At 41.1% G+C, this 20,179-nt stretch overlaps 1 protein-coding gene across 2 annotated transcripts in view; it reads left to right on the top strand.

Moving 5' to 3' along the window:
* Positions 1 to 20,179, top strand: part of specc1 (sperm antigen with calponin homology and coiled-coil domains 1) — a 79,663-nt gene that overhangs the window by 36,217 nt on the left and 23,267 nt on the right. For both annotated transcript variants that reach the window (XM_085364341.1, XM_085364342.1), the window contains exons 4-12: positions 54 to 1,585; positions 3,508 to 3,715; positions 4,277 to 4,350; positions 6,732 to 6,907; positions 10,601 to 10,764; positions 11,435 to 11,535; positions 11,627 to 11,702; positions 12,389 to 12,533; positions 14,875 to 14,977. In XM_085364341.1, the coding sequence (XP_085220467.1) occupies positions 54 to 1,585; positions 3,508 to 3,715; positions 4,277 to 4,350; positions 6,732 to 6,907; positions 10,601 to 10,764; positions 11,435 to 11,535; positions 11,627 to 11,702; positions 12,389 to 12,533; positions 14,875 to 14,977 (2,579 nt within the window). The remainder of the gene's footprint in view (positions 1 to 53; positions 1,586 to 3,507; positions 3,716 to 4,276; positions 4,351 to 6,731; positions 6,908 to 10,600; positions 10,765 to 11,434; positions 11,536 to 11,626; positions 11,703 to 12,388; positions 12,534 to 14,874; positions 14,978 to 20,179) is intronic.

The raw sequence follows: 20,179 nt of genomic DNA, 5'->3' as shown, positions 1-20,179 counted from the left end.
CCACTGGATAATTAAACACCGTTTCATTATATACTTCTTTGTGTGTTTTTCAGGTGCACAAACTGTCAAGAAGTCTGGAATCCCTGCTCCTAGAGAAATGCCCTCTGCCATAACAAGAGACCGCAGCTCTCTAAGGGACCAGCTGAAGAGCAATTCCACAAAGAGACTGGTTTCCAGTGCCAGCACTTCCAGCCTCTCGACCATGACAAGACAGACCCGTAATTCAGCCAAATCTCGTGCAGATGCAGAGGGCCAAGAAAAGAGTATTCTGGAAAGCCAGGTGAAGGAGCTTCTTGCTGAGGCAAAGGCTAAAGACCTAGAGATCAGCAATCTCAGGATGGAGTTGCAACGCTGTAAGGGTAAAGCCTCTTCTGCTTCCTCCTCACCCTCATCCAATTCTGTTTCACCTCAAGAACCTGCAGCCGATCGCGAGCAAGGACAGGTGGGGGAGGCCCTTGTGCTGGTTGGAGAGCTGAGGGAGCTGGCAGCCCTCAGAGAGGAGAATCAGGCACTGAAGGAGAAGTTGCTTAGCTTGGAGGCATCTTCTATCTGTAGTACAAACACAAGCACTTCCTCCAAGCCTCTGGTGAATGGCCTGTCCTCAGACTCTTCAGCTCCGCAACAGCATAGTCTCCCCTCTACTGCCAGCCCACTCAAAACCTCTGGATCTTCCAGTTCTGACATCACCAAGGGGTCACCGTCACCTGACTCCTCAGAGTTTGAGAAGATCCCATCACGCTCAGAATCAGCAAGCAGTGGTGTCAGTGGGAGCACTGATCAAGCAGGCGCAGTTAACAGTGCCAGAGGTCAGGACATCTCCTTGCAGAGCCTAACCGAACAGATTCACAAGATGGAGGAGAGCCACCACAGCACATCGGAGGAACTGCAGGCAACAATACAGGAGCTGGCTGACCAGCAGCAAGTGGTGCAGGAGCTGACAGCTGAGAACGAGCGTCTGGTTGAGGAGAAACAACTCCTGCAGACCTCACTTCAACAGCAGAGAGAGCGTCTGGAGGTATTGGCCCAAAAGAATGAAACGCTCTCTGTCCGGCTTCAGGAGCAGGCTCAGGCCCAGAGGGAGGAGGAGCTGGGTAGCCAGAGGCCTAGACTGGTCGAACTGGAGCAGAGGTATGCTGAGCTGGTAGAGAGTTCACGCTTTGAACGGGAGAAGCTAGTAGACATCCAGCAGCAACTAACGGGCAGCTTGCGGGCCCTGGAGGAGGAGCACCAGGAGGCCCAGAGCCAGGTGCGCTGCCTCAGAGAGGAGTTAGACAGGTTGCAAGCCCAGTTGGACAGAGAGCTGGAAGCCGGAGGTCAGGCAGCTCAAGCTGCAGAAGACCAGAGGGCAACAGCTGAGGGTCTGAGACTGGAAAACAACAGGTTGAAGGCACAGGTGGACATTGAGAGGCAAAAAGTGACTGAGTTGAAGGCTATGCAAAGTGCCAGTGACAACACTGAGCTGCAGACTCTGCTGAAGACAGCCCACACTGAGAGAGACAAGCTGGGAGTGGAGCTGACAGAACTAAGACAGGAGCTGCTTCAGGCGCAGGCTGAGACTGAGCATGTGCAAGCCTCCGTGTCTAAGGTAAGAGACGGGCAAAATTGATAACATATTTTCCGTCTTGGCATTCATAATATATTTATTGCACCTTCACCAGGTCAGTTGATTAAACACATAAATGCACTATAAAGAAAATATGCTTGACATTTTGGAAACTATTCATATTCATATCTTGGCTCTCTGTAGTTAGTACACTCAGTGGAAGCAACCGAGTGGCATGTGAGCAGTAAGAACTTCATTTATGATGTTTCCTTATGAACAAATTTGACTGAGAAATAGGTGTATGCTAATTCCTAAAACAAAAATAATAGTGTATAAAAACAAATTGGAAGACTGTGTGTGTGTGAATGAATGAATACTCTGATCTGATGCATACATACATGTTTTTAGACTGGGGAAACTGCTTACATAGATGTAATAATGTAAATAAAATATGACAAACCACGTATACTGTCGAACATGCCATCCACCACAGGTGTAGCTGCTTATGTCGTGGTTGCTAGGTAACAGAAACCACACGTCGTAGGCTAGACCGTCCAATTTAACAGCCTTGCCCTTCCAACCTACGCGGCCTACATAGACCGGGAAGGCCAGGTCCTTCGAAGGATGTAGCCCCTGAATTTGGGCACAGTCTATGATCCAGTTCACAAATTTAATTTCACTTTATATAACATGTTACAGATGTTTTAAAAAAAAATACAAGTAATCAACCAAGTGCTTTTAATTATGTTTGATTTATTAAGCCGAAGAATTGCAGTTGTATAACAAGTTCTCCTTAATAAACGTATTAAAATTCAACGCTGATCATTTCAACCACCGTACAGTTTTAGTATGGATCCTGTGGACTGTTTTTAAAGTGGTCCTGTGATGTAAATTATGACTTGCTGTGACCAAAACAGCAATTTGTTCATCCGCTCTTACTGTAAGTTGTGTATAGAATTGCAAAACACAGCAGCCATAGTTGTCCGTAATATCTTATAATCTTGTGCATATATTGTACTTGAGAAGTACAGAACTTCTTATTGCTATAAATTTGTTTTGCTTTCATAATTAAGAGTCTTGAATCTTAATGATTAAAAATTTGACTGAAAGGAAAAGCCATGTGATTTTTCTCTTGAGTGTGACTGAGGACAAACTTCTCTCACACTGGTGTGAACATGACCGTTAAATTGGTACTGAGTACCTCACCACTGCAATGCATGAACTCAATGCCACTTAAATGATTTTCATATGTTTCCTCAGTATTCATTTTGGTTTTCCCCTACAACACCAAACATCCGAGAACCGCTGAGGCAGTATGAGTTAGGGGTCATGTTGGCGGTTGTTATTCCAAAGCGAAATGTGTCACCATCAGCTTAGTGATGTCGTCATTACTGGGCTGTGACTGTGGTGCCAACAGTAGGGTGGACCCTCAGAGTCACATAACTCTCCTCAGGCACGTGGGTGTCAGGGTGTGACCACTCCATAAGTTCACTTACAAACATCTTGATCTATTAGAGCCACGTGGTGTCAGTTGGAGGGTGTCCTGCGTGACTACATCACTGTCTCGTTTTAGTATCTTGTTCTGTCAAAGACTGACTTTACAAAGTCATTTCTCAAAGCAGCAATCATAGTAGAACTTTGACTAAAGCTTTCAGTGGAGCAAAAAACACCATGATGTAGTCAGAACTAGTCAGAGTTGGTGCCATCTTTCATGTCACTCATTTCGCTGAATGCCAAATTATTGATGTCAGACACAACTTTATTGTTTGTTTTATTAATCACAACGATTGAGGAGTTGTGGTAAAAAAAAATGAAGCAAGTACCTTTTATTTAATATCCTGAGATATATACAGTGAAATCCATTATTATTCTTTCTTTAACCAAAGGCAACTTAACCACATGTCTGTTTTGCACAATGATGTCTTAAAGTCACTGTAAGCTCTTGTATGTTTACATGTACACAGGTGGAGGCAAAATGTCAGCAGCTTCAGGAGCGGGCTGAAAAGAGAGAACTGGAGCTATGTAACCAAGTGGCTTCCCTGGAGGAAGCGGGAATCCAGGGTGAGAACCAGGTGAAGGAGATGAAGGAGACCATATTTGAGCTGGAGGACCAGGTGGAGCAGCAGAGGGCTGTTAACTGTCACACCAACCAGGCTGTCCTGGACATGGAAAGTAAGTTAATATAAATAGGGGTTCAGGTCCCTGCTATTCTCTAATGTTTTGTGGAGTCATAACTTGAAATCCTCATAAATGCTCATAAAATATTAGAAACGTGTCCACAGTGGTGAAACATCACATCTTTAAACAGTTTTAACAAACACTGAGCTTTAGATTCATAAAGGTAAGATTTATTGAATGAGCGCTGGAATAGACTGCATTAATGAAAGCTCATAAACTAGCAACTGAGAGTGTATAAAAGCGCCATGCAATGTGAGTTCATGCTGTAACTCATCTGTCATTGACTTTGCATTACTGCAGCTGGCTCATTCCATATAGCTGGACACACTGTGTTTTGACAGACTTCTACAAATTCTGGATTTAGTCTGATATTGCTATTGCTAGACACCACTACTTATACAATAGATGTTAAGCTGTAAGTTGGTTGCGCTCCACAATACTGAAAACTGTGCTGCTCATAGTGAATGCTTATTTATTAAACCTACGGTAAGCTAGACCTCAGCGATGGTAGTGTTTAGGCAGAAGTTCTCAAAGACCTTGAATTTACCATTGCAGATCTGGTCAAAAAGCTGGAGGAGCAGAAGGCTGAAGCAGAGCGGCAACTGAAAGTTATGAGTAGACAAATGAAGGTAAGAAGTGTGCAGACCTGATGTACTGAGTTTTAAAAGTTCACATCTTGGTAGCTCTCTAATTATGTGGCATGTAATGTGACACGCTCAGAGGACAGCCCTTTTGTTTAGTGTATACCATATGACATCTTTCGTTTACAGTATGTTGTTTCTCTTTCATTTTTAAGCCATGCAAGCATCCATATTATTGTGATAATTGTCACAGAGTTATGCACTTACAGCTTAGTTCACATAACCGTAGCCATTCTTTTACAGTTGTCCTTGAATTCCTACAAGGAAGAAATTTTTGGTGGAGTGACACATTAAGTTCATGGTGATGTTTTCAGTTTTTCCTTGTGTTTTTTTTTTTTGTTTTTTTGTTTTTTGCCAAAGAGACCAATAAGTCTTCTTTCCACTAAACATTGTTCCAGTAGCATTTTAGAATATGCAGATGGGGTCCTGACACAGGCAGCTTCTTCCATCAGTTTAGTTTTAATGAACTGGTTCTTGTATAGTACAGCATTTCTACTGTAGTTGAGCACTCAGTGCACTTTCTACAACATGTCTCATTCACATGCTTTCACACAAATTCATGAAAACTTCCAATTAGCAGACCTGTACTGTCTCCTGAGCTACAGCCACCAACGCTTTAAAATGGACATTTATAGATTTAAAAAAGACATCAAGTGTGGCAGATCAAGACTTGGTGGATCTAATGGTGATAATCATTATCGTAATCTTCAGCTTGTGCTGTGTGGCTGCTGATTGTTGGTGGTCTTACAAAATACTAAAACTGTTGAAATTTTTATCAAATCCTGAGGAAAGTCGGTGTTCTAGTAGAAAACAAAATTTGGTGTAATGCAGAGACTACATAAACAAAAAAACCCAAAATCTATAAAGTACAAATTTGATTGATATTGATGATGATAATGATGATAATAATAATAACAATGATAATAATGGTGATGATGATAATGATAATGATAAGAAATAATAACAATAACAATACATTTTTCTATAAAAGCGCCTTTCAAGACACCCATGGACACTTAACAATAGAATAAAACGCATAATAGAACAATGACAAAATGAAGAACAATTTAAAAAAATAAAAAAAAAACACATGATAAAATAAACAGTAAGTTCACAGTGAATATGCAGATTTGAAAAGATAGGTTTTGAGTTGGGATTTAAACTGGGGGAGAGAACCAGTGTTTCTTATATCTGGGGGTAGAGAGTTCCACAGCCTGGGAGCAGAGCAACTGAAAGCTCTGCTTCCCATGGTGCAGAGGCAGAAAGAAGGCACAGCAAGCTGGATAGAAGAAGATCGAAGTGAGCAGGCAGAAGAGGTAGTGCTTAACAGGTCAGAAAGGTTGGGAGGATCAAGGTTATGAAGGGCCTTGAAGGTAAGCAGAAGAAGATTGTATACTATTCGGAATTTCATAGGGAGCCAGTGAAGTTCCTGAAGGTTAGGGTTTGTGTGCTGGTCGGAGGGGGGTTCTGTATTCTGGTCCGGAGTTTTGAACCAGTTGAAGCTTATGGAGGGATTTTTGGGGGAGACCATCCAAGAGAGAATTACAATAGTCAATGCCAGAGGTAACGAGATTGTGGACAAGACAGACTATGGACGCAGACTGGGTGGAAAGAGAAGGACGTAACCGGTTAATGTTGCGTAGACGGAAATGGGCAGAACGGGTGAGATCATTGATGTGAGATTTAGTGGATAGTGAGCTGTCTAAGATGACACCAAGGCTCTTAACCTGAAGTGAAGGGAAATCTGTGGAGTTATCAATAGTGAGAGTGAAATGATTTGCCTTTAGTAGGGTTGGATTTAGTGCCGATAAGGATTTCAGTTTTATCCTCATTGAGCTCAAGAAAATTAGAGTGGAGCCAGGATTTTAACTCTGATGAGCATTCTGTAAGAGAAGAAGGTGGGAAGGAGGAATCAGGCCTGCAGGAGAGTTATAACTGGGTGTCATTAACTGGGTGCTTAGATGTTTTTGATTTCTACCTCAGTGGTAAGGGAAGTCCTATTTTATTTTTTATTTTTTCCCCAGTGTTTGTTCCCGGGAGGAAGCCAAAAAGTTGTTGTCTACCTTTTGATTTTTGATGTTGAGATCAGAGATCAGATTTTTTTTTTCCTTTTTTTTATGTCTTGAAGTGAATTTTCATACTCAATTCTAGTTTGAAATAACTAAGCAAAATTTCACTGATGCGTTGTTAGTTTTTCCAGTAATTGGTGGATTGAATATTCACAAGAATATAAAAAATGCATGTAATATCTCGTTTCCTTTCATATACGGACCAGTCATTCTTCCATTTCAACTAAATTCAAATGTCTTTGAGTCATTTTCTGTCAGAATGAATAACATGTATATGATTCTGCATGTTTGTGCCTTCAGGATGAAAAGGAGGAGTGGCGTCGTTTTCAGGCAGACCTCCAGACGGCTGTGGTCGTAGCGAATGATATCAAGGTGGAAGCTCAACAGGAGCTGCGCACACTCAGGAGGGAGCTGCAGGAGGAGCAGGATCGTAATGCAAAGCTTTCTGCAGACCTTGAGGCCCTGCAGGGAGTCAGGTACTATCTTCCCCATATTTTTCAGTTCCTCTCCCTCCACCAGTTTCCCCTTTTTTAGCATTGGGCTGCAGTTCTTTTCTCCCTGTACAAATGTAGTTATGATATACCTGCCAGAGTCCTGCCATATCTCTTATTACCTGTGTTTTATACATGCTTAATGAATAAGAATACCACCCAATAATCTATTTAGACATATCTACATTTAGTATAGATACAATTTAGTTTATGATGTTTCACAAGATCCAAACCTTGATGCTTTTGAGTCTAGGTTCCCGGGATTTGGCAGACTCTGTTGGTAAATGAGCCGTCTCCTGTGGTATTTCCCTCTGTGTATTCTATTCCTTTTAAGCTGCTGCCCTCTCCGTCTCCCTCTTCCACACTTACCCTCTGGTAACGTTTATTCCTGACGCTCAAAATGCAGCAAACTTCAGCAGTATTGATAGGACAATATGAATAATATAAAATTTTATTTTTTTTAATAAATGGTGGCAGATCTGCTTCATGGTCAGAGCAGAATCTGTGATTAGTTTTTTACAGCAAATGTCCCACACCAATCTGTCACACTATTCAAGACTTCACATAGTGCGATCGGAATATGTCAGTGCAGCATTGTTGTTGATGAGCATTGCGTTGGATCGTGTGTTGTTATACAAGTGTGTTTTAGTGTGCATATACCATAGTGTTTTTGACAGTCTTGTCTTCTTTCATTATCAAGCCAGGTCAAATACTTCTGTGGCAAAGTCTGCTTAGATTTGTGACTGTACAGCGCTCTCTTTATATTTGTGGCTGGCCATGGTATAATCCTTTCAGGTAGCGAAACAAATTTTTATTAATTTAATTAATTTATATTTAAAAAAAACTATTTTATTACTATTAATTATTAAACTGCTCACCAGTAGTTTTACCACTTAAGAAACCGTAATATTTGGTTTAAAAACCAGATATGTCTTTTCTTCAGATTTCATGCAGTACTTCAGAATATAGTAGTGGCTTTAGACCACGGCTAAATCAGCAAACTCTCCCCGAGATTAGCTGTTACGCTGCGTCCGCTCCCCACCTCCAGCAGTTCCCTGTGATGACTCTATCAAAGAAGTCCCTCTGACAAGCCTCCCTGTGTAAAGCCCAGGTGAGTTTCCTGCCCTGCAGTGCTCTCTCAGCCAGCCTGCCTCTCCCTGCCCTGTGTGCTGCTGATGCTCACTGACCTTCCTATCTATGTTTGGCTTCGTGTTGCCGCTTCAGCCTGTCTGACTCTGTCTGTCTTTCTGTGTGCTGGCTGACTGCACCCTCAGGGGTATCATGCCCTTTTTGGTTTGCTTTGCCTGATTTCTTTTTTCTTTTTTTCAACCTTTGGTTCGAGTAGATGTATCTGGTGCCACCTGCTGTCCTTTAAATGAATAACACTCTTAATTGTTTTTTGGTTGTATAGCAGGATGGTCTGCACGGCATGACTGGATTAAACTCATGCAATGCATCATCTGCTGCAGATACATTTCATCACAGGGTGATTTTATTGAAATTTGATTCTGAGTGACTGTATTAATCCTTTGAGGTATGCATGGAGCAGAGATTTTAGAAGTCTGCAAGCACCCACAGGTCTGGCTTTGAAAATAATAATGCTGAGAAGAAAACAAGGTCATTGTGTAAACATTAGCTGTTACACTGCAGTTCATGTCCTTTCTTCTTTTCTCTCCAGAATAAGTTCCGGGGCCACTTTTGAGACCAAGACGGCAGTAGAAGGGCACTAAAGAAGCGTCTCTCACCTCAGCACCACGTGAAGACAGTGTTATTGTTGCACTTAATATGACATTAAACATGTAATGTGGTAAAATAGTTTAATTGTAAGCCACTGTGACCTCTGTAACCACAGACGAATTCTTGTGACACAGAACGGCTTCTATCTCTCTTCATGTCTTCATGACCTTTTAAAAATACTGTATTTTTGTTTCTCAATAAAATGTACCCTTTATTTTTGTGATTCTCTTGTGTTTGAGATTCCAGGAGTGAGAGACTTATATTTTTTGTTTGTTTGTTTATAATAATGTGTGAAGCTGCTTTGTGCCTTTCAGAAAGTTGAACAGATGAAGTGTTACAGAAAGAACACTGAAAAAACTGGTAGCGGTATGAAAATATGGGTAAATGTTCAGAGAGTAGCAAAGCTCAGAGACTTGCGTTTCCCAAACACTGCCAGAACAAAGACAAACTCATAACATCAGAAAATACACATCGCAAGGCCAAAGCAACAAAACAGAACAAAAGTCCAGTGATATTCATACAGTATATAGTTCTGGACCTAATATTATTCTGCTTACTAGCTCTATATTAGTCAGATTGTTGTCACTTGTTTACTTGACTCTTGATTCCTCTGATTGGTCTAAAATGCAGTTTCCTATTTAGCCATTTGATGGCACTGTAGAACACATAATAACTTTAAATCTCTGTCATCTCAGCACACAGGTATCCTCTGCACTGTTTCTATTTGCCTGTTTTTAATGATAGCGATATTTCTTCTAAATGTCTTCTTAATATTATACTGCCAACATTGGAACTGCCACAAACGCAAACAGCTGTTCCTCCAAGCCACTTTTTGCTCTACTGAAACATGCCATTTTAACCCTTAGACCAAGAAGACTGTGTTACATGTTCCTAAAATGATTGTTTTATTTCACACAAGAAACCACTTTTAAATTATGAGCTGAACTCATTTTCTTTAATTCAACTTTTTAGCTGCATAAGATGATGTAGAATTAAACACACACTTTTTATCTGAGCCTCTGAGGTTACTCTAAAAAAAAAAAAAAAATGTTATAATGGGACTCTGAGATTTCTTTAACATCCTTCTTAATGTGTCACTCAAGTACTGTGATATAATTTTGAAAGGTTTATTTCATTGTTCAACAAAAACTTCAATAGAATATTGCATACTGTGGTAGTATACGGTCATACGGTTGCAGGATCTCAGGTTACAATTTTTAAAAGCCATATTTTAATCCCAAGGTAAAGGTACTGGTGCTCAAAATGTAAGCATTTGGATTCACTCAAGAAACCCGACCTTCTAAAGAAAGATGAGCTACTAACAATGTGATGGATCATTTTCTTTCGATGAACAATTTATGAATGTCCTGTTAATTTATTCTGCCTAGAAAGACTCGTGACTGGTTTTATGCTTGTGAACTTAGACGTGTATTATTATGTCTGACTGCTGTTCATCAGGCAAATGAATAAATTAAATGACACCAGTATAACTGCAGTCGTCTTTCTCTGTCAGTCTACTTTTTTTTTTTGAAAGTGAGTTAAGAACTTGTTTGTCATTTCTGTCTCCTCTTGTCTGTAAAGAGGCTGCAGACCCTCACGCTGTAGCCTTTGGTCCAATGTTCACCAGGTACAACGGCAGAAAGCGTCTCTACTGCTCACATTAAGGTTTTCCAAACTCTTTTTGTCTCCAGCTAGTCATCAGTTATTGACAGTTCTTCGGTTCAAGCTGATCACATGATCTTGTTGATACACTGAGCAAACACCCTATTTTTTTAAAACGTGCAGTCTCCCCTTTCTCACTGGTCAATGGGTTATCTCATAAGATAAGTTCTAAATTCAGGGTTTTGAAATTCACCAGGTCACAATTTGCCGTTTCTCCTCCCTCTAGTGTTTGTGCTACCTGTGTGTCCACACAGCAATCCTGTTCATTGTGTCTGCCAGGTCCCAAGGTGAAGAGGCGAGAGTGTCTGACTCGGATAACGGCCGTCACTGGTGCGGCATCTCCATGATCCCAGCCACGCCCGCCGACGCCAGCGGAGATTCCAACACAGAGCCTGGAGCTACTGTCAAATCCCTCATTAAGTCCTTTGATACTGTTGGACAAAGTGAGCACGAGCACCCCAGCACACAGACACACACTTTCAGGGCATCCCATTACGCAGTGTAACTGTAGAGCAGAACAGCTGCTGAGAGGTCTATGAATATGTGGCTTTTCTCTGCAACTTGTGCGATTGGGCTGGACGGTCCTGGCTAAGCTGGCCTCAGACAGGTCGGAGGGTTTCCTTGTGTGTCTCAGTAAAATCAAAAATGACATGCTGGATATATCTTACTGATAGGAGGCATTTTCATTTAGAAACTTTAGTCATGCATTATGGAGATGGTGCCTCTTGTTTCATTTATTAAGCAGCTTGACATGAACATTATGTAGAGCTGCATACATTAGGACAGTTTTACTGGTTTTATTTAATCTTTCAACCAAGGCTATTCTTTTTTTCTTTTTCTTTTTTTTTATGAAACAAGCTAAACTTCAAAATAAATTGTTGGGGGAAATGTACCAAAACTGAGTAAAATATACTATTAATTTCTCAAATATCAAAAATGAAAAGAGGACTAGGAGTCCAACTGTTTAAAACTGTTTAAAAAAAAAAAAAAAAAAAAGCGGACAGTGGGCTGTGACATTTGTTTAATCTTTGAAAAAGGTTATTCTTTGCTTCTATAAATGCAGGCTTTACAGAGCACTTTTGAACTCAATGGTTACATGACTTGGTGTTTCAGATGGGCCAGGTCACACGGTTCAAATGCATTCCTCCTCAAGAAGCCCACTGAGTGGGATCCCTGTGCGCACTGCACCTGCTGCTGCTGTATCCCCCATCCAGGTATACACCCTGTTTCCCTTTAAAATTCCCTTTAAATACAGACTTCCTGTGAGTGGAACTGTTTCAGATGACTGTTTCATTCTCTTTTTAGAGACACTCGCACATAAAGCCACTATCAAAGACACTGGAAAAAAGAATTAATCACGGAGAATTCTCCCATCCTCATGGTATGTAACACAGAAGGGATTTGGGCATGTTGTAATGGTATAAATTTGCTATCAAATATCCATACTTCCTTTAACTGTCACACAGGAACAAATGGTGGCTTTTAGGTCAACAGACTGACAGCCAAAGTCCACTATGAGTGTTCAATGAGCACTAAATGAATGGTATTAAAGACATGCAAACATCCGACTGCTGCCAGTTTGGTGGAAAATTTTATGATTTTTCTCCTTGGCAACCAAATGCTGTAAATTTTGTGCATGGCTCTTAAAATGTCAACATCTACATTCAGTAGGTCTTCTTGCTCCATCTCTGAGGAGTCATTTGAAAAACACAGTGACTTTAGAATCACAGGATTACTTTAATTGGATAAGGGATTTTTTTTAAAAAATGTTTTATTGCAGTAAATCCAGATTATTTAGATTTTACTGCTCATTAGAATTCAAGTATTATTTTGTACACAGTGGGTACATCAGTAGTTTAGCAACATAGACACCTTGGAGGATAATGTGACTTTCCATAACTGCAGAACGCTAGAAGTCTTAAAGCAGAATACAATTAATTTCTATTTGTCCCATTGCCTTTCATGCCCTGCAACTGCACATGTGATTTGTCAAATGTACTTTATATTTTGATCCCTCCATTTCTAACTTTCTTTTCATTCTCCTGTGTGTTGTTTTAATTCCCACAGACAAATTGGCGAGCTGCAGGGAAGACCTGAAACCTAACAGCCTTATGAGGAAAAGCCCGTCACTGGAGTCTGTAATCAAAACCTCTGCCTCCCTCAGCAGCCGCACGCCATCCTTCAGCTACAACCGAGGAAGCAGCAAGCTCAAGTGAGTTTGTTTATTTATTTTTAAATAGCACTTCACTCTGAGACAAACCTGCTACTTTGAACTGGAGCTGGTAATTTAATCATACCTGAAAAAATTCTTCTTTTTTTTTTCTTTTTTTTTAAGCTTAGGGGGAGCTAACATATTTGACTATGATTTCACCACATGAAAACTACATGTCTGGATTTGTTCTGGGTTTATGCTTCCCAATACTGTGACAAAGCAAAAATGTGAATAAGTTGATCTCTCACTGAAGCTTTAAAGCTGATTTTGTTTTTAAAGAAGGCCATTGCTGTGATGGCAAATCTTCACAAGCAGTTAACAAAACAAAGTTTATTTATTTTTAAATGTAGCTTTAAAATAGGCTGCATGACTCTAAAACTGGTGGTGGTTACAGATATAATGGGTGCTGTTGTATTTCTGCTTTTTAAACTTGCATACTCCCTCTTGATATCACTAGTTAAAGCTTTCTCTGTTAGTTTCCCAAATTTTATGTCCAGCATTCCTGTTTGGACACCGATGGCCTGCACACAGTAGATGGAGTGTTGGCTTATCAGAATGGGAAGAGAGGCAAATGGTGAACAAACATGTTTTTATACTCTTCTTGCTAGTGATCGTTTTCATGCACGGACAGCTCATGTCTGTGTACACTCGTGATTGCATCTGATGTAAATGGTGGCAACTTCGAAACAGCAAAGTTAGTTAAAGCAATGAAATAAATGGTAAATGGCCTGTATTTGTTTAGCACTTTTACTAGTCCCTAAGGACCCCAAAGTGCTTTACACAACCAGTTATCCAGCCATTCACACACATATTCACACACTGGTGATGGCAAGCTACATTGTAGCCACAGCCGCCCTGGGGCGCACTGACAGAGGCGAAATACTTGGCCAGCACACTGGACAACACCCTTAGCTTCAGTCAGCATACAGTTGACATTAATAAACAGCACTCATTGTTTATGTTGAAACTCAGAAACCTGTCAGTCCAGCCTCTCCACATCCTTGTCTGCTGTCATGACTGTTCAGCTCTCTGCACTTTGCACACAGCTGTATTTTTACAGTATTGTTTGTGCTACCAAGAATAAATTTTCCACACAGATAATTGGCCTTCCTTTTCCCTAGTGCAGTCTATCTTTTCTTACCATCTATTCACTCTTGACATTATTAATGTAAATGTGTGTGAAGGAGTTGTAGACTTTCTGGAAGAGGAGATTAGGGGGCTGTCTCCTTCCATATTTGGTATTTTAAAGGCTCATGATAAAGCTGCTGTATCACTGATGATAAATGCAGATACTCTCCGCACTGCAATATATGTTTGGATAGCATCTTGCTCCTTCTGGCATTATGGTGCCTCAAACGGAGAAATAATGAATTCAGCAGCAGAGCAGCGATGACGTGTGAAATATTTACTATGCTCACAGCAATGACCATGTCTCATGGTCTTCCCATGGCCTCAGCTCCAGCACAAACCCTTGGGAGAAGCCCCTTTGAATAATACTGCAGATAGGCATTTATCCAATCTGTTGGACAATTTTGGGGGATTTTAGAGAAATGCATTGAGTGTACTGTTTGCCAATATTTGATGGATGAAAAGTAAAACAGATGCCACTAAAAAAAACTTTGCTAAAGGTTTACATCCCAACACTTAAAGTCAGAGTGGGTTCTGGATTCACGCCAAAGTAATCTTGAGCCAACTCTTAACTCCAACACAAATGCACAAGCAAACCAAAGAAGCTTCAGTCTTGTAATGATAATTCGAAGCCCTGGAATTCAGAAGGGAGTTTTCAAACAGGGAACATTTGGAAAAGCTATGTAGGAATTTTATTTTTAAAGAGAGCATTAAGAGTTTGTTTTTGTTTTTTTAAAAAGGGTTTATTCAAATTTTTCAGGACTGAAATGGATCTAGTTTTTCAATAATGGTATGTTGTGCAGGTCATTGTACACTGTGATCATGGAGGCAGGCTCATTTTTAGCTCTAAAGTTAATATTTATGAGCCCATTATGTTATTTAAAGATGGCCAACCTTTGTAACCTTCCTGAACTAAAACACCAAAGTCTAAAGAAGAAGAAAAAGAGGAATGGAAGTTTTTAGCTTCCGAAAGCATGCATGTGAGAAATCAGAAATAAGTTGTGTGTTATTAGATCAGGACCACTTGAATTACCTTTTATATAGAAATTTTGGGGGGACTTAAATAATTGAACAAAGCCTTTTGCTGTGATCATCATATGCACTCAAGTTTGCATGGTTACTTATCCCCTCGATGACTTACTGCAAACTTGCTCCCCCCTTCCACCCAAAAAATCTCTCTATGTGATTGTGGTTCGTGTTTCCCTTGTGACAGTGTGGAAAGAAAGGACCCCTTGGCTGCACTGGCGCGGGAGTACGGAGGATCTAAGAGAAATGCTCTACTGAAGTGGTGCCAGAAGAAAACAGAAGGCTATCCGGTAGGGATCACAGGCCGGAGACCTCTCTCAGACACAAGACGAGCCCCACTCACTTTCACACCCTGCTCTTTTCTGCATCTTTGTCTGACTGTTTCATTTGAGTGTTTCACTCGTCCGGTTCTTATTTAAAGGCGAGATGACAGCCCCCCCACCCCCGTCCCCCCTTTCATATTACATGTATGCAGTATTGGTTAGTCTGCCCTCAGGTTCGGTAGCTATTTCTTTTCTTTTTTTTGTTTTATTTTCCTGCCATGAGTGATGTGCCGGACTGTAATGGCACATTACTCCTCCTGTCATCTCAGTGGGGATATGAAATCGCTGTGGCACAGCAGTAATGGAAGCAATGAAGCAAAGCACCCAGTCTTACAGACACACTGGATTTATACCTGTATGTATTTTCACAGCCTGCACTGTTTTTATGCTTGCCCATTCATTTTTTTTTTTTTTTTATGTTGTTGTGCTCCCAGCGGCTTTAACTGGTTCCAGGAAGCCCTAGTGCTAACACGCTCCCTTAATACCTAGTTTAAGGAGCCTATTAACCCCAGTGGGATTAGAGATTTACCTCTGTAATCACTGTGTTTGTGTGCCAGTATGCTAAAGCTATACAGGGGGACTGGCTGCAGCCTCCAAAAAAGCAATTCTTTTATCACTCTCAGCCTTCTGATAGGAATTACAGTTACAGATGTAACTGACTGTGCGTCTCTGGGGTTTGGGGGTGAGTCTAATAGCACGTAACTCTGGCTTAACCAAGTATGAGAAAGCACAGGTGATAATAACTGCTAAAAATAAACCCAGCTGTCACAGTGATAAATAGTGAATTATTGGATGAGCTGTCAGATCAATAGTTCTATTTCACAAGGACAGTGGTGCTCAGTGAACTTTGATTCCCCCACCCAACCCCACCCCACCCCACACTGCCTCTTCTTTTCTTATGAGAACTGGTGCTTGACGGCCTCATGGTGCGTATGTTGGTGAAACACGCTCAGCAGATCTTCTTGTGATGGAAACAGCTGACTTAATGAGATAAAACTGACAATCTGTCTGATAAAATGCTGCTCCTGAACACAGGCTGCCCGGCTCAAATTGTTTAGACTGTTTTGACATCTTCGGGCAGTGGGGAGCATGTTTAAAGACGCTCTCTTGTAGCATTCGTTGATGCCACAGTTTTCTCGCTCATTGGAAAAAAAGGAGTTTCCTGGAAATCTTTTAACACGGCGATTAAAAATCGAAACAAAACCACTGGGCTGCGTCTTCAGGAAGCTTACTCTCTGCTGCGCCCACACACTGATAACATAACAATGTCACTACCTCTCAATGGCTGTAGTTTGATCTAGGGAGACACTTGTTACTTGGTACAGACAATGTACCAAGTAATAAGTGTCTTTAGCTGTCACACGAATAATATTTCCCTCTTAAATATTCTCGTGAAGAACAATAAACTAAACTGCAAATCTTAATTCAGTTCAGTACAACATTAATACCCCTTAATAGAGCCTCATTCCTACTGGTGTGGATTTAACTATGGGATCTTATGATCTGCTCTCACAGAGGGCTTAGCAACACCGTGTGATTATTTGCAAGTATCAGGAATGCATTAAGAAGATTTGGCTGCTAGGTGTGTTTCAGTCTGTGGCATAGGGTTAGAGCTGTGGTCCCTTCGTGCCTTTGCATATTCTCCATGTGCGACATGCGCGTGGCCTGTAATCCGGTTTAGTACTGGACCATTAGTTAGGCAGTTCGCCTTAAAAATGTTTACTTTGAGAACCAGTGCGACTACTTCCGTAAAGTAGAGACATGAGGTAATTCCTGTTTGCACATCTCATCAATATTTGTTAACTTGTACCAATCTTTTTTTTTTAGTTTTTGATTTAAATGAGAAAAAAAATACTTTTGTTTTTCTTATGCAACAATCAAATGAGAAAAAAGAGAAGCAGATGACTTTAACACTATCTTATCTCTGATGTTAAGTTGAGTCATTAGGATTTAAAGGAGGATCTCTCTAAAAGGGTGATCCGCTGTTATTTGCCCTTTTCCTTCTTCTTGGCACTAGGGCTGCCACGATTTGTCGACTAGTCACGATTACGTCGACTATCAAAATCGTCGACGACTGATTTAATAGTCGACGCGTCGTTTGAAACTTTGTACGATCACAAAAGACGCAGGAATAAGTGGCAGGATTCAAGAGTGTAATAACGGACTGAAACAGAAGATGGCAGCATTGCATGTACAAGGATGTCAGCTACCGTTAAACCCCGAAGAAGAAGAAGCAGCTGTGTCCCAGAATTCATAGCGCGGCCCAGCGCAGTTTCCAACAATGGCGGCAGCTAGTTAGTTTTAATGTTACTCTTATTATTCTTTCTGGGTCACAAAATAAACGTTTAACATATTTTCAGGCGAGAATGTAGCTGTGTAAACCTCAAATATCTGCTCAGTTTATCAGGACACCACATATTTTCAAAAGCGCTCCGACGTTTTCGGAGACATCTGTTACCCACTAGCTCGTTAGCGAGCCGGGGGCTAGGCTCACTAGCGCCGTGAGAACACCGGACTCCCCGCAAATCGTTTTCAAACCCACCGCCGTCTTTCGCTACTCAGGTTAAATATATATGAGTCACTTAGATAACTTAAAATGTTATTGTTTGGCTTTTTTTTTTAGTATTTTATTTGTTCCTGAGTAAATCAGTTTGTCTGAGATTAAAGTTATAGTTTTTACACAGCTGAATAAACGTCAAGCAGACAGCTGATTATCAGAAGTGTGAGATGCTCAAGAATATACTCCAGTGTCCTGTTATATTTTAGATAGCAAGGAGTTTATTAAACTTCACCGAAACAATCTGCAAATTTCATTAAAATTTAATAAACTATCATCTTGTCTTTATTTTTAGTTAGCACAGACCTTAAACACTTAAAGCTGTAAGCTAATGATAGTTATATAAGAGCAGATGCTGCTGGTGCAATAAGCTGTAGTTTTACGTCTAATGGATGATGATCTGATTAGTCGACTAATCGCAAAAATAATCGGTGACTAGTCGACTATCAAAATAATCGTTTGTGGCAGCCCTACTTGGCACTGCACCCACAGAGATTTCTGCTTTCATGGATGCATGCATATGTCCTGCATCTTTGGTGTTACATACTGCATAGGGCATCACTTATAGCCACCGTGGTGAGTAAACTGCACCACAGCATGTAACCCATGTGACTAAGTCCTGTGGTGGGCAGAGAAAATTTTATTGCCATAGGATGCATTGAGCTTCATACGTCTGATGAAAGGTCAGGCTGCTTCGGCCCCCGATTACAGGCCCAGTGTCTGAGAGACACTGACTAACATGTCACACCGTGTGCACCTCCAGGATGGAAAACTGAACCAAGGGACCAGAAAAAACACAGCATTCAGGTGTCTCTCTGTCATGCTCGTGTTGTGCTCTGATAAAGGTTAGTGAGGTTTAGTGTCATTAATACATCCACACACACTTTGCAGTCCCTCTCCTCCCTGCTGTGGACTAAGGTCAAAGAGGTAATCCCTCAACACTAATTGGCTCTTTAGTATAGCGTCAGCAAGTTGTAATTTGTCCTCGGCCTCTTCGGGCTACATAATTAATGGTCAGTTTGAAGAGGTGGCTTTCACTGTGCACCCTTCGCTTTCTATTGCCCCTCTGGTTTGGAGTGGCAGAGTCAGGAAACAAGCTCCTATATCACGCTCATCTGCCACTGCAGAGCCAGAAAAGCTGCTGTGCGAGTCTGAGACAAAACTCATGGGTGGGTCAGCCCCCGTGCAAGTTGTTATTACAGTCCTATTGTTGGCAGACGTTTTGGTCAAACAGCAGTCTAATTAAAGGGAAAGAGAAAGTAGGAGCTTTTGTAAGCATGCTGAGCAATTATTTGATGCTTTATAGCTCCTGAGGGCACAATAAGTCTGCGATTGTGGCCGAGCACAAAGCCTTTGCAAGACAGCAGTACTCACAGTTGTCTGTCTGCTAAAACAGCTTCATCTCACCTTCCAGCTTGTTTCACATATGTTTGGGTTCTGTACATGTATGCTTTAATTTATATAGATGCTGTAGAAAACAGTGAGTTATCATAATCTAAGTGTCTTAATGTACTTGATGATGATTCGCTGTTGTCAGCTTGTTTCTTGGGTGGGGTTCTGGACAGACCGTAATGGTTAATACACTTCATGGGGGGGGAAAAAAAGGGAAACACTGCAAATTACATGCATGTAAACACGCAAGTACTGAGTACAATAGCTGTGCTATCACCATGGAGAAGCAGTCTTGCACCCCTTAGGGAGAATGTGATGTGAGAAGGGGTGCATTTATCCACCAGCTGCTTCCAAACCCAAGTAACATAGAGTATCCTCAGAGTAGCTGAAAACCCGGCCTGCATTAGAACTCTCAAGGGAGGATGAGGTGTGAGCCCAGGCAGACGCTGTCACACCTAAAATGTCAGATTCTGGGAAGCTCAGATCAATCAGAGAAGACCTTAAGCTCGCTCTGATTGACTCTGCCCTGTGGGAGAGAGTAAAGAGGCCTCTCACAGGAAATTAGTATTCACAAGAGATCCTGTCCACGTCAGTGCTGGACTGGACACAGACTTGAAACACAAGACTGCTTTTATATAACTTGTGTTGCACTGGTTTTCAAGGCAGCTTGTTAGATCAGACTCAAAGGTGCAGGTTGTTGTGCCGGAACAACTTTGCCTGAAACTCGCTGCTTTGTGCTTAATATGTGTGTGGGATTTTTTTTTTCCGCCCCTGTGCTCTGACTCAGAGTTTTTACATCGATAAAGTGCAGATTGCTCCTGAACAACAAACAGACCACAAAAATCACACAACGAACTGGACAATTTACATATCTAGAAATGATTCATTCATTTTACAGTGGCTTGCAAAAGTATTCGGCCCCCTTGAACTTTCCACATTTTGTCACATTACAGCCACAAACATGAATCAATTTTATTGGAATTCCACATGAAAGACCAACACAAAGTGATGTACACATGAGAAGTGGAACCAAAATCATACATGATTCCAAACATTTTTTACAAATAAATAACTGCAAAGTGGGGTGTGCGTAATTATTCAGACTCAATACTTTGTAGAACCACCTTTTGCTGCAATTACAGCTGCCAGTCTTTTAGGGTATGTCTCTACCAGCTTTGCACATGTTGAGACTGAAATCCTTGCCCATTCTTCTTTACAAA

The sequence above is a fragment of the Diplotaxodon limnothrissa genome, linkage group LG10, assembly GCF_057381915.1.
Source record: "Diplotaxodon limnothrissa isolate DT_005_m linkage group LG10, D_limnothrissa_male_GT1.1, whole genome shotgun sequence".
Taxonomy (NCBI): Eukaryota; Metazoa; Chordata; class Actinopteri; order Cichliformes; family Cichlidae; genus Diplotaxodon; species Diplotaxodon limnothrissa.
The sequence above is the reverse complement of the archived record's forward strand: the minus strand, read 5'-3'. Positions and strand labels throughout refer to the sequence as shown.